We start from the raw sequence: 12,012 nt of genomic DNA, 5'->3' as shown, positions 1-12,012 counted from the left end.
CAGTTGAGATCATGATCTTGTGGTTTGTGAGTTGGAGCCCTCTATCAGGCTCTGTGCTGACAGTTCAGAGCCTGGAGTCTGCTTCAGATTCTGTGTCTCCCTCTCTCTCTGCCCTTCCCTTGCTCACACTCTCTCTGTCAAAAATAAACATTTAAAAAAACTTAACAAAAAAAAAGTTCAATATCTTCCCTGTTGAGCCTTCCCCAGCTGCTCAGCCACAAAGCCAATATCCCCTCCCCAAAATCCCCTCTCCTACCCTCTGTCCTTAATTTATTTCTCCTCCTTAGCAAGTATCTCTAAGACATGTAATCATTTATCTTGTTTATATCTTTTTTCCCCATCTAGTGTACAGATAGTGTTTTGGTTTGTTCACTGATACAGTAGTTAAGGCTGACACAGAGACAAATATTTGTTGAATTACAAAAAAAAAAAAAAGACAAGACATAAAAAATCGAAGTATGCCATCTTTTGCATTCTTGAAAAAAAAAATACACTTCACCTTTCGTCTTCACTGAACTTGAACTTCACTGAACTTGACCATAAGTGGTCTACAGTGACACAAAACATTAATGAGGTTTTAAAGCAGCAGGCTCACTCATCAATGGCGATCTCCGAGGGAATCTCAGACCAGAGGCGGGCATATTTCACGGGAGTGACTTGTTCCTGGGGATCTCGGTCCACGTGCATATGAAGCATGAGGCGACAGAAGGATGCCCTCAGGTCATAGGGCAGGTTCTCATCAGACATGCAGCGGAGAATGAGATCTACATCCAGCTGGCCTGATATTTCATTGATGGCCAGGTACTGGCGGTCTAGACACATCCTAGCAAAAAGGTTCAACTGATACCTGAAGAAAAGAAAAGTTATGTGAAGAAATCAGAAATCATTGAGCAAAGGGGCGCCTTGGTGGCACTGTCAGTTAAACGTCCAACTTTGGCTCAGGTCCATCATCTCACGGCCCGTGAGTTCAAGCCCCATATTAGGTTCTGTAGTGACAGCTCAGAGTCTGTAGCTTGCTTCGGATTCTGTGTCTCCCTCTCTCTCTGCCCCTCCCCTGCTCACGCTCTGTCTCTCTTTCTCAAAATATATAATAAAACATTTAAAACAAGAGAAATTATTGAGGATGAATGGCAACACACAGCAAGACCATTTGAATATCCCCAACTTTCACAGGAGTGACATTTGGCCACCTGATCTTATACATCGACACCCTTACATTGCCTGTGTACCAAGCAAATGAAGAAACTGTTCAGGCTTTACCACCAGTCATACAAATCCACGCTGCTGAGTTGGAGTAATTATGTGACTACTTGATTCCATTTTGTCCTTGTTTGTTTTATGATAAAAAGGGGGGAAAATGTTATATTTAAAATGGTTGTCTATTTCCTCAGCTGTTTTTTTATACAGTACATTAAAGACCATGTAGAAAATGTTAAACATCATCTCCCATACTGAAACTCATAGAAATTTTATCATCCTCTTTGGATCTTATCTCATATCAGCCTCTTTGACTTCTACATGAAAAACATGTTGTGCAAAGTAGGGGACTCCTCAAACTGTTTTGTTTTCTTCCTCATCCAACTACATGTGATCTTTGTCACCTTCTGAACTGGACCATAGAAGTACCCTTTCCCATTCACCCTCAGGAGAAGATACATCAGACATTAAAAGAAAAAACAACTTGTAATGTGAAATCAAAAAGCTATAAGCTTCCAATGTGGCCAATACTGACTTCTGAATCCAAAATCCTATTTATTATTGATAACCATGAGTTGAAAATGTTCTCAATCTCACTAGATTTCAGTGGATACAGATTAAAATATGATTCTATTTCATGCTTATAAAATTACCAAAGAGTAAAAAGCATCACAATATTCACAGGTAGCAAACACCAGGAGAAACAAAGTTCTCACTCACAACTGGTGTGAGTGTGCACCACAATACCCAATCTAGGATCGCTCAGTAAAACTTGCCAATTCAACAATTCCACTCCTAATAGGAAAGACAAACTCTCACTCATACGCATACCTTTTGAATAAGGAGGTCCCCTGACATGAAAAACTAAATTGTGGCATATGATGGAATATCCAAGAGCAATGAAAACATGGCATAATAAAAGGGAATGCCATCCAGAAGTCGAAATTAGAGAAACAGATCTACCACCATTAACACGAGCACATTTCAGAAACAATACAGGATAAATGAGACAAGTACAGTACCATTTACATACAGTCCTAAGAACTGGCAAAATGCTATATATTTTTTATGAATACATACAAATGTAGTAAAACAGAAACACAGAGAAAGTAGGAGGGTATACACTACATGCATGAATGGGAGGGAAGAGAACACAGGAGCTATCAAAGGGCACTGTAGCTGCAAAGTTTTACTTGTTAAAAAATGCCCTAAGCACTTTTCCATCTTTGCTTCTCTATTCTTTGAAAAGTTTTCCTTGGCTCTCTTGCCCCTTCATTTCCTTTCCACTGCCTTCTCTTGAGGTGGCAGGGCCAGGAGATCTTAAAGCTGGGACCCGGGAGACCCTAGGGCCAGATGAGGTAACCGGCAGAGGTGGAGAGTGAGCAAACAAGGATGCACACCAGGTAAAAGGCCAGCCAGGTTTCTCTCAAGAGTAAATTATCAATACGGAAAGGTGAAGGCTACAACAACACTATGGTGTGAGAAAGGAACTGGAAGTACAGATGGGGACGGGACTCAAGGTTTTATTCTGTATTTGTACAGGGGCATCTGGGTGGCTCAGTCGGTTAACCATCCGACTCTTAACTTAGGCTCAGGTCGTGATCTCATGGTTTGTGAGTTCGAACCCCACGTGAAATTCTGTGCTGATGGTGCAGAGCCTGCTTGGGATTCTCTCTCCCTCTTTCTCTGCCCCTCCCCAACTTGTACTTGCTCCCACGCTCAAAAAAAAATATTTGTACAGATATAGAAAGACATATGTGTTATGTGTGTGTATAAACATACACACATGTATGAATACACGTATTCATGTTCTACCTCTGTCTGCAAAATTCTATGAGGTTGGCACTACTGTCTCTATTTTGCAGATAAAGGAGCTGGGGCATGAAGAGGTATATGACTTGGCCAAAGGCAAAAAAACCTAGTAAGTAGAAAGGTCAGGATTTGAACACAAGCAATGTGACCACATGATATGCGCCTGTATGCTATTATTCTGTTAAGGACAAATAGTAATGAGGGGCTGATGCAAGCACTCACTGTTTTCCCTACTTGGCCACGTCCAGGAATCAATTTACTACCTAAGTACCAATGAAACCTTACACGCCCAAATCCTAAAATCTACATCTTTTTGCTAGATAGGTGACAACATGTGATTGTGTGGAGCAATCAATAAGCAAGCAGTAAATTCCTCATCAATTCCCTCCAGGGCAGCCTGAACTGAGCCCAGCGGGACTCCCCATCACCTGTAGTAGCTGAGAACATCGCGGTCCTCCTTCTGCCCTTCTTTGGCATCTTGGGCCAGTTCCCGGACACTTTTGCTGCGAATCTCCTTGTTGCTGTCCCTCCAAAAGAGCCACACCTCTTCCTCGTCTTCTCCTGCTTCCAGAGCATTCTCTCCAGTAGAAACACCCTCAAATTCAAAACGAGAAAGAACCAGCCTGGAAAATAAGAGGAGTAGTGAAAACTCCTTATGGTTAGCAATACTTGCTAATGTAAGATCAACTCTAGCAATATATTGAAATCTAGCTTCACTTTCAGCATAGGGGTGCCTGGGTGGCTTAGCTGGTGAGGCAGCCGACTTTGGGTCAGGTCATGATCTCGCAGTTTGTGGGTTTGAGCTCCGCACTGGGCTGTGTGCTAACAGCTCAGAGCCTGCAGCCTGCTTCGATTCTGTGTCTCCCTGTCTCTTCCTGCCCCTCCTCCACTCAGGCTCTGTCTCTCAAAATTAAAAAAAAAAATAAAGAAAAAAAAGACATAAAAAACTTTTAGCATAAAAACACATAGATAACCTTTTTTTTTTGCCTCTTAATGGCAAAATCACAAAGAGCCAAACTTGAACTTCTTCATATACTTTATTCCAGTGGTGCTCAAGCAGGTGATTTTGTCTGCCCTGCACCCTCCCCAGGAGACACTGGGCAATGTCTGCAAACATTTTAACATTTTTGTTTGTCCCAACTGAGTGGGAGGGGTACAATGAGCATCTAGTGGGTAGAAGCCAAGGATGCTGCTAAACACACAGATAGTCCATCATGATTAACAGTTATTCAGGCCCAAATGCCAAAATGCTGAGAGGTTGCATTAGCCCAAACCCAAAATTAAGTTATGAGAAGCAAAAAAAACCAAAAACACAACTAAACAAAAAAAGCAACAAACAAACAAACCCCACTAGAGCTCAGGGCATAATTCAGTTTTGGGTTTTGTTTTGTTTTCTAAACACTGGCCCTATTACTAGTACTGTACTTATCAGGAAAACTGTTCCCCTGATAAAAAATCAATCACTACTATTACCAAAATTTTTATGTACCACTAAACACATTTTCAACAGTGATAATTAAAAAGCTCTTTCCTACAGTGACCTAACATCACCATTGAATTATCTCCTTTAACTTTTAAAACTGGTGATCCTACCCAAAGAACTTTAAACTCTTAACATTAAATCAAGTATGTGCAAAATGCTCTCTGGTGAATTCACATTATTTTTAAGCCAATGTGCAAGGGGGCGCATGGGTGGCTAAGATGGCTAAGTGTCTGCTGATTTCAGCTCAAGTCATGATTTCACAATTTTGTGAGTTCAAGTCCCACATCAGGCTCTGTGCTGACAGTGTGGAGCCTTCTTGGGATTCTCCCTCTCTCTCTCTGCCCCTCCCCTGCTTGCCTTTCTCAAAATAAAACTTTAAAAAATGTACTAAAATAATAAATATATTCAAAAATAAATAAATAAACCAGTGTGCAAAGTGATACCTATGTACAGAAGAGGCCACTCTAAAGGTAAACTGAATTCCCCCATCAAAGACCTTTGCATAAGCAAGATCCCATGCCAGCTCATCTGACTTCAGACCAAGTCTAGAGAAATCAAAGTGTTAAGTTCTATTATCCTAGAGTGCAGACATCCACTGGACCATACATTCTCCATCTAAATCCCTTCCTCATCTGTATCTTCAACCCCAATAGCCCCCACTCACTTGGTCTCAATCAGGATGTCGGCATTGGTTGGATTCAGCACAGCTTTACATATCAGTTCCTGGGTCACCGGGATCGATTTGTTCATGGAAACACAGAGGTCGGAGAGGTAATCTAAGAATCTATGGAGAAAGAGAAAGCAAACGAAATGTTTTCTGCAGCCACAGTAGAGGTTTGGCTCTCGGAGCCAGACTCCTCCTCAAGCGGACAGACCCAACGTATCTTCGACACAAGAAACTAGAGACATTTTAGGTTTTGGTGCCAGTGTCTACAGCACCAGCAGAAACCCGGTTGCGCTAAGAGAAGAAATCAAGAAAGGAGAAAAAGAAAAAAGATGGCAAGGGCCAGGGCAGATGAACAGATGATGAGATTAAAATGAAACAAACAAGACAAGGAAGACGTTTGCATAAGGAAGAAATGGTGGAGATGGAGGAGGACCAGAGAGGTGAGGAAAGGCTCTGAGGCCTGATGGCCCAAGTTGGAATCCCTGTTCTCATTAGTGATATTCTGATATGCAGTGTTACATGGGAATATGTCTTAACCTCACTTTTCTCATCTTCAGGAGAGGGTAACGTAAAACCTTGTAGGGCTGTCCTGAGCATTAAATGCAATAATACATGTCAAGTGCTTATTTAGTTGATTCCCTGAACATGAGAATGCTCCATGGAACATTCTTCATCTTTATGGGGTGGGAGGAGTCACTTTATAACAACACTATCAGCTCTCATTGTATCTCAGTGTGACCATTCACCATACCTATATTATAAACTACTTTCCACTGCTTCTGAAATGCTGTAGATCTTAATGAGGAGAAGAAAAGAGGAAAGGGGGGGGGAGATCTATGTGAATGAGAAATGACAGAACTGTAATGTAAAATAGAAACACTCAAGTGACAACTAAGTTTGCAAAAGACTCTTACTGATGACACTTGGGGGAGGTGTTCTAAGTGATAATTAGGGGGTGCTAAACTGTGAATAAATGGCCATCACTGTGATTTCCTGTGCGTCTACCAAGTGCCAGGCACTTCACGTGTATTTATTCTCATTCAATTTTCATAAACACCCATTTAGCATAGAAGAAAATTAAAGCTCAAGCGGAAAGAGAAAGTCACCCAGCTGGCCAAGTGCAGAACTAGGATTCCACTACGGGTCTATCCCACTACCGTGTTCTTTCCACTACTCACCCAAGAGCCTCTCCAGACCAGCCTAACCGAAATCTGTCACTGGCAGCCCTCCAAAGGAAACCTCGCCAAAAGCACCCTGACTAGCTCAATGCCTGCATCTTCAAGGCACAGACACCTTCGGTGGATCAGACCCACTTCCACCTCACCTGGGCTCCCTGTTCTTTCGCACCAGACTGACAAACGTGTCGATCTCAGCGGCGGTGATGTGTTTTTCCAGGAGTTTTCGGTTATTGTGAAGCAGGGCGGTGATGGTGTCTTCGGCCAACACATCATAGCCAATCTGCTTCTGCATAAAGCCAAACTGCTTGGCTATGTACTCCTTTTAAGGATGAAAAGGGAGGTCAAGCGGGGAGAACAGAAGATTTTAAGGTTAACCCCAAACTAAGCAAAGCAGCAACCTTCCCTAGCGAGAAGGACTGTTCATAAGGGAAATCCTAGTTAGGTACCTTTCTACAACTTTTTCATCTAGGTCAACAGCTGCAAACTCCCTCACACCCTTGGTTTTACTAAACCTGCCACACAAATGTAATTAAGCAAATTACCCTGTATGTACAGATGGGCATTTTATCAAGTGCACAGTATAAATATTAATGTGGTGACTTATTTTTCTAAAAGGTCAAAAGCTGTTTTTCAGCTGTGATTTTATTGCTAATTCAAGAGGACTTAACTGTGCCTTATTGCTCTGTGCTGCTGAATAAACATACTTAAGCCTACCTAGATGTTTAGAACAGTACCACCCTATTTTGTTTTCTTTACCTGGGGTGAAAATACATTTGCATAGTCAATGGGGAGCAGAATCAAGTGAGGAATACCTAAGCCAGTCAATCATATTCACAGAACGCATAAAAACATCGCTGGCTTCTCTCTTTGGGGAGCAGACATGACATTCCATAAAAAATATATGAGAAGTCAGGGAAATCTCTTATCGGTATTTGTTTCTATTCAGAGACGTTTCCTGCCTAAGACAGACTCAAAGTTCAAACAGCACTTGAAACTTGGTTTAATGTTTCAAAATTAATTCCCAAATCCTAAAAACTACTCAGGGTGTTTACAGTGGACACTGGCCACTTTTCAGCCCATAATCAGTAAGGATGCATGTTTCATAATTAATCAGCCTTCAGGGACAGACTGCTGCTGGGTGGCAGACAATCCGTAACAACAAGCAAAGACATTCAATGTAGCAGCGACAGGTGGGACTGGTTTGGCCTTTTCATGTACAAGCGAAATGTGCTAGTACACTCTAGAGGCTCTGATGTATCCTCATTGGAAGATGGCAGAGAGGAACAGAACAAAAATCTCTTTGGCACTATTTGAGTATGGTTCTAATGCACTGGCAGAATTAAAGTAACCAGAGCACCCAAAGGCAACCTGTCCAGGCTACTGAACAAAGCATCATAGGTATATGATACCTTCTATTTAGATAATAGCAAAGGCTAAGTCAAAAGCTTATACTTGCTAACAAGGTTATATCTAATACTTGAGAGCACTGCTGAAGTTTAACACTTTCTTCATGACAGAACAGAACAATTTTCATTACAGAGAGAAGTTTAAATTTAAAGGCCAGATGTGGTGGCAGTCCAAAGTTTACAAACAAAAGCCTTTTGTAACACAATGCAGAGAGGAGGAGTCAAGGTTATGATAAGCATCATCTGTGCACCTACACTAATTCAATGCAGTACAAAACTTCTCAGCCTCAGCACTACTGACTTTCTGGGTTGGGTAACTGTTCATTGTTGGGGGATGTCTTGTGCATTACTGGATATTCAATAGCATCCGTGGCTTCTACCCACCAGATGCCCCCTCGCCCCATCCCGCCCAAGTTGTGACACTCAAAAAGGTCTCCAGATATTGCCAAGTATTTCCTGGGGGACAAAATTACTCCCAGCCGAGAACTACTAAGTGTGGCAACACAGTTTCCAGGTTTCCTTAGAATGGCAAATTGATGGGAGACCCCAGAGAGGTTAGAAAGTTTATCTCATGAGGACACTATATACAGTGTCATGACACAGATAAGAACTTAGAATACCATAAAACATGAGCCACAACCAAGATAAAGAGAAAGTTACCAGCACAGATGGAAGATATGGAAGGGAGCAAGAAGATTCCACTCTTGCTTTAATATAAACACATGCAATCATTTCCCTGATTTTTAAGATAACATGCCATAAAAAATACTAGAAATGTACTAACAGTATCAAAAAAAAAATCTCACTGAAAGGTGGCTGCAGAAGGGGACTTCTTGGGTATCCTTCTTAAGGACTCTAGAATGTATCTTCTTCTCAGGCTTGCAAAAAATCTATTTCCTTTCTACACACAAACCTAATGAACTATTCTCTAGCCATTAAGTAATTACAGATTTAACACTTAGAACTCATGAGGCAAGTAAGTGAACTTCAGGGACAAAACTGCCCATCACTTCCCATCAATCCTAAATCCCAACCTGGTTTTTCCTGTAGTCTTGCTGAGAGTGTCTCAGGACCCTGTAGCAGAGCCGACAGATATGTCTGAAAGGAGCATGCCGCTGGTCCCCAAGCTCCTCGAGCCGCAGCATTGGGCCATCGCCACAGTCTGTGAACGGGGCTTGTAACAATTTGAAGATCTGGTTGTGAGAAGGAAGAATAAACACCGTCACCATTTAGTGTGTTAATGGCTAGTCCTCTGTCGCAAACTAATAGAATCTCCTGGGAGGCAGCACTACACAGACCACTCTCTCTACATCAATGTCAGTAACCTGAAAATTGTACACCCACTCACCACAGTCCACCTGGACCTAACTGGTCCTCAAACACTTCCCAGTACAGTGTGTAGGGCTGTGGTTAAGAGTGTGGACTCTGCAATCAGCAGATTCTAGGCTGAAATCATTCACCTGCATTATTCCCTAGTGGTAAAGAACACAGTCAAGGTAACCTTTGGTTTTCTCAGGAATAAAATGGAAAGAACACTACCCAGCTCACAAGGGAGTGCTAAGGATAAAAGATTAAAAACTGTCAGTTGCATAAATATAGTGCTCAGCAAAGGCTTCTGCCACGGAATCTGATCATTTTGGCCCCTCAAGGAATTATTATTGTAGAAATGAGCATTGGCATTGAGCCAATCTAATCTGGGAGGTCATCACCTGAAACAGCTGGACATAATTTCTTCTTGGACTAGAAAACCGTGCTGAAACATGATGAAGTGTTAATAAATTTTGTCTTTCATCAACCAACAGGAAAAAGTGTTCTCAAATCCCAAGTTCCTATGGAGAACTGAAGGAGTAGTAACTAATATATTTTTCTTTGGGTTCTAGTGGCCAGGAATTTCTATGCCAAGCGTACACCCCCATCTCTGACAGCTTTAGAGAACTATATAGTATGCATTTCTGTGCACTTCATCTACCCTTGTCACTTACCTCCCTACAATTTGTCTTTACACCAGCTTACTTAAATTTAAACCAGATAATACCATCTATATATGTCCTGTAAGCCATTACTCATTCTTTGTGGTAAGATCTTGTGTTGATTTACGGAGGTCCCTGTAAGAGCTTATACAGGCCTGAGTTTACCAAATCCTCCAAATTTTCCAGTCCTATGAAATAACATTAAGAACACATGGCACTTATTATTATTTTTGATGAAAATACAGTTGTCAACTGAACTCTTCTTGGAGTTCCTAACAGGTGAATTGTTACATGCTGACATTCAACAAGTGTGTTGTCAATTTAACTGAGCTATGAAAGCCTGGGTGGCTCAGTTGGTTAAGTATCCAGCTTCGGCTTAGGTCATGATCTCGCATTTAGTGACTTCGAGCCCTGCATCGGGCTCTGTGCCATCAGCTCAGAGCCTGGAGACTGCTTCAGATTCTGTCTGTCTGTCTGTCTGTCTCTCTCTCTCTCTCAAAGGCAAATAAACATTAAAAAAAAAAATTAACTGAGCTATGAAGCCATGAAAAGACACAGAGGAACCTTAGATGCATATTATTAAGTGAGAGAAAGGCTACATACTGTATGATTTCAACCACATGACATTCTGGAAAAGGCAAAACGATGGAGGCAATAAAAGGATCAGTGGGTGCCAGGGGTTGAGGGCAGGGAGGGATGAACAGGCAGAGTACAGAAAGTTTTTAGGTCAGTGACAATACTCTGTATGAATCTATCATGATGGATATGTTATTATACATTTGCCTAAATCCAGAGAATGCATACCACCAAGAGTGAACCCTAATGTCAACTCTAGATTTGGGGAAATTATGATGGGTCAATGTACGTTCAGCAATTGTAACAAATGTATCACTACAGCGGAGGATATTAATGATAGGTGAGGCTATGCATATGTAGAAGGAGGAGGTATACGTGAACTCTGTGCTTTCCATGCATTACTGTTACGAACTTAGAACTGCTCTATAAAATCAAATCTGTTTTCTTCAAAAGTCAGCTGATCAAGCCTTCCAGGTGGGAACCAGTCATGTCCCTCTGTAAGAGCAGTGATCCCACTGATTTCTTACAGAGATCCCAATATGTTGCATCTCACAGACCTGCTTGAGGATATTCTGTTCTCTCATCAGCTTCTGCCGTTCTCTGTTAGGCTTGGAGAAGACCACTTCAAGCACATCTTGACCAGAGTTAGTGCCACCAGTGACAAAGTAAACCAAGTCTTCCAGCAGCTTGGTTACAGACCTTGAGAGCAAAGAAGCTATCAGAGATGGGAAATGTTCGACGTATAACAGGTTGAAAACTTTACCTTGAAAGACCCAGGCCTAATGAGGCACTTAAACGCAAACAAGTCCTTTCTTCCCAATTTCCTCAAAAGTGAGGACCAATGACCAAAAAGAGTAAAATACACACAGCACATTATTGTCCACAAAAGGATAAACACCTTCACAAAATATGAGCCTTCAAATTTTACGTCAGAGTAACTGTGGCCCCTATCATTTATTAGAAAGTTCTAGAGGCCAAACTAGAGACAGAGAAAAAGGTCTTTACAATTTTAGAGACTTTCAAAGAAGTGAGTGTGGTTCTTGAAAATCACAAGTTAAAGCCACATATAAATGTTAAGGCCTGACCCTCTCACACAAAGCTGTTCAGAGTTGGCATTTTCTCTTTCTGCAAACAACAGATTTAAGAGCTCCACAGTGGGTGAGGTTGAGTATGTCTGGTTCTTATGTGAAGCCCTTACCTTCTTTCATTCTGAGTGATGGTGCCTTTCTCCAGCTTTCCAGCTATAGAGCCCAGCACCTTGCTGGCGTCATTGGCAAAATCCAGGTCCCGAACCTCAGCAGGAGAAACCGGAACTATGGCAAATGCTTCCTTATCCTCCTTCACAGGGGAGGTGCCAATCTGAAAAGCAAAATGGTCTTTATGGGATTGTCTCTTGGACTGAGACAGTAAAACATTAATCAAAACACTATTTATGTGACACTGGGCAATCCAAGTAGCTGGAGCTATCTCACAGTAAGAATCAACTAGACACAGAAAAACATATGAAAGGAAGTACCTCAAATCATTAACGGTTGTTACCTCTAGAGATTGTTACTGTGGGAAAGAAGGAGGCAGAAAGGGGGCTCTGATATCATTTTACACCTTCATTTGTGAAAAGAAGCATGTTAAGACTGTTAACAATTGTAAAACATGTTTATAAACACATACAGAGGTGTGCCTGAGTGGCTCAGTGGGTTAAGCATGTGAATCTTGATTTCAGCTC

At 41.7% G+C, this 12,012-nt stretch overlaps 1 protein-coding gene across 1 annotated transcript in view; it reads right to left on the bottom strand.

Moving 5' to 3' along the window:
- Positions 1–12,012, bottom strand: part of ITPR1 (inositol 1,4,5-trisphosphate receptor type 1) — a 328,245-nt gene that overhangs the window by 162,545 nt on the left and 153,688 nt on the right. Inside the window, exons 15-21 of the mRNA XM_047094661.1 lie at positions 11,488–11,648; positions 10,847–10,988; positions 8,778–8,936; positions 6,484–6,656; positions 5,157–5,276; positions 3,438–3,632; positions 596–847 (exon numbers count right to left, since the gene is read on the bottom strand). Coding sequence (XP_046950617.1) covers positions 596–847; positions 3,438–3,632; positions 5,157–5,276; positions 6,484–6,656; positions 8,778–8,936; positions 10,847–10,988; positions 11,488–11,648 — 1,202 coding nt within the window. The remainder of the gene's footprint in view (positions 1–595; positions 848–3,437; positions 3,633–5,156; positions 5,277–6,483; positions 6,657–8,777; positions 8,937–10,846; positions 10,989–11,487; positions 11,649–12,012) is intronic.

The sequence above is a fragment of the Lynx rufus genome, unplaced genomic scaffold, assembly GCF_022079265.1.
Source record: "Lynx rufus isolate CCGP_SWC_20201006 ecotype Redwood Valley unplaced genomic scaffold, mLynRuf1.p SCAF_4, whole genome shotgun sequence".
Lineage (NCBI taxonomy): Eukaryota > Metazoa > Chordata > Mammalia > Carnivora > Felidae > Lynx > Lynx rufus.
Note: the sequence above shows the minus strand (reverse complement) of the source record. Positions and strands in the feature narration are given on the sequence as shown.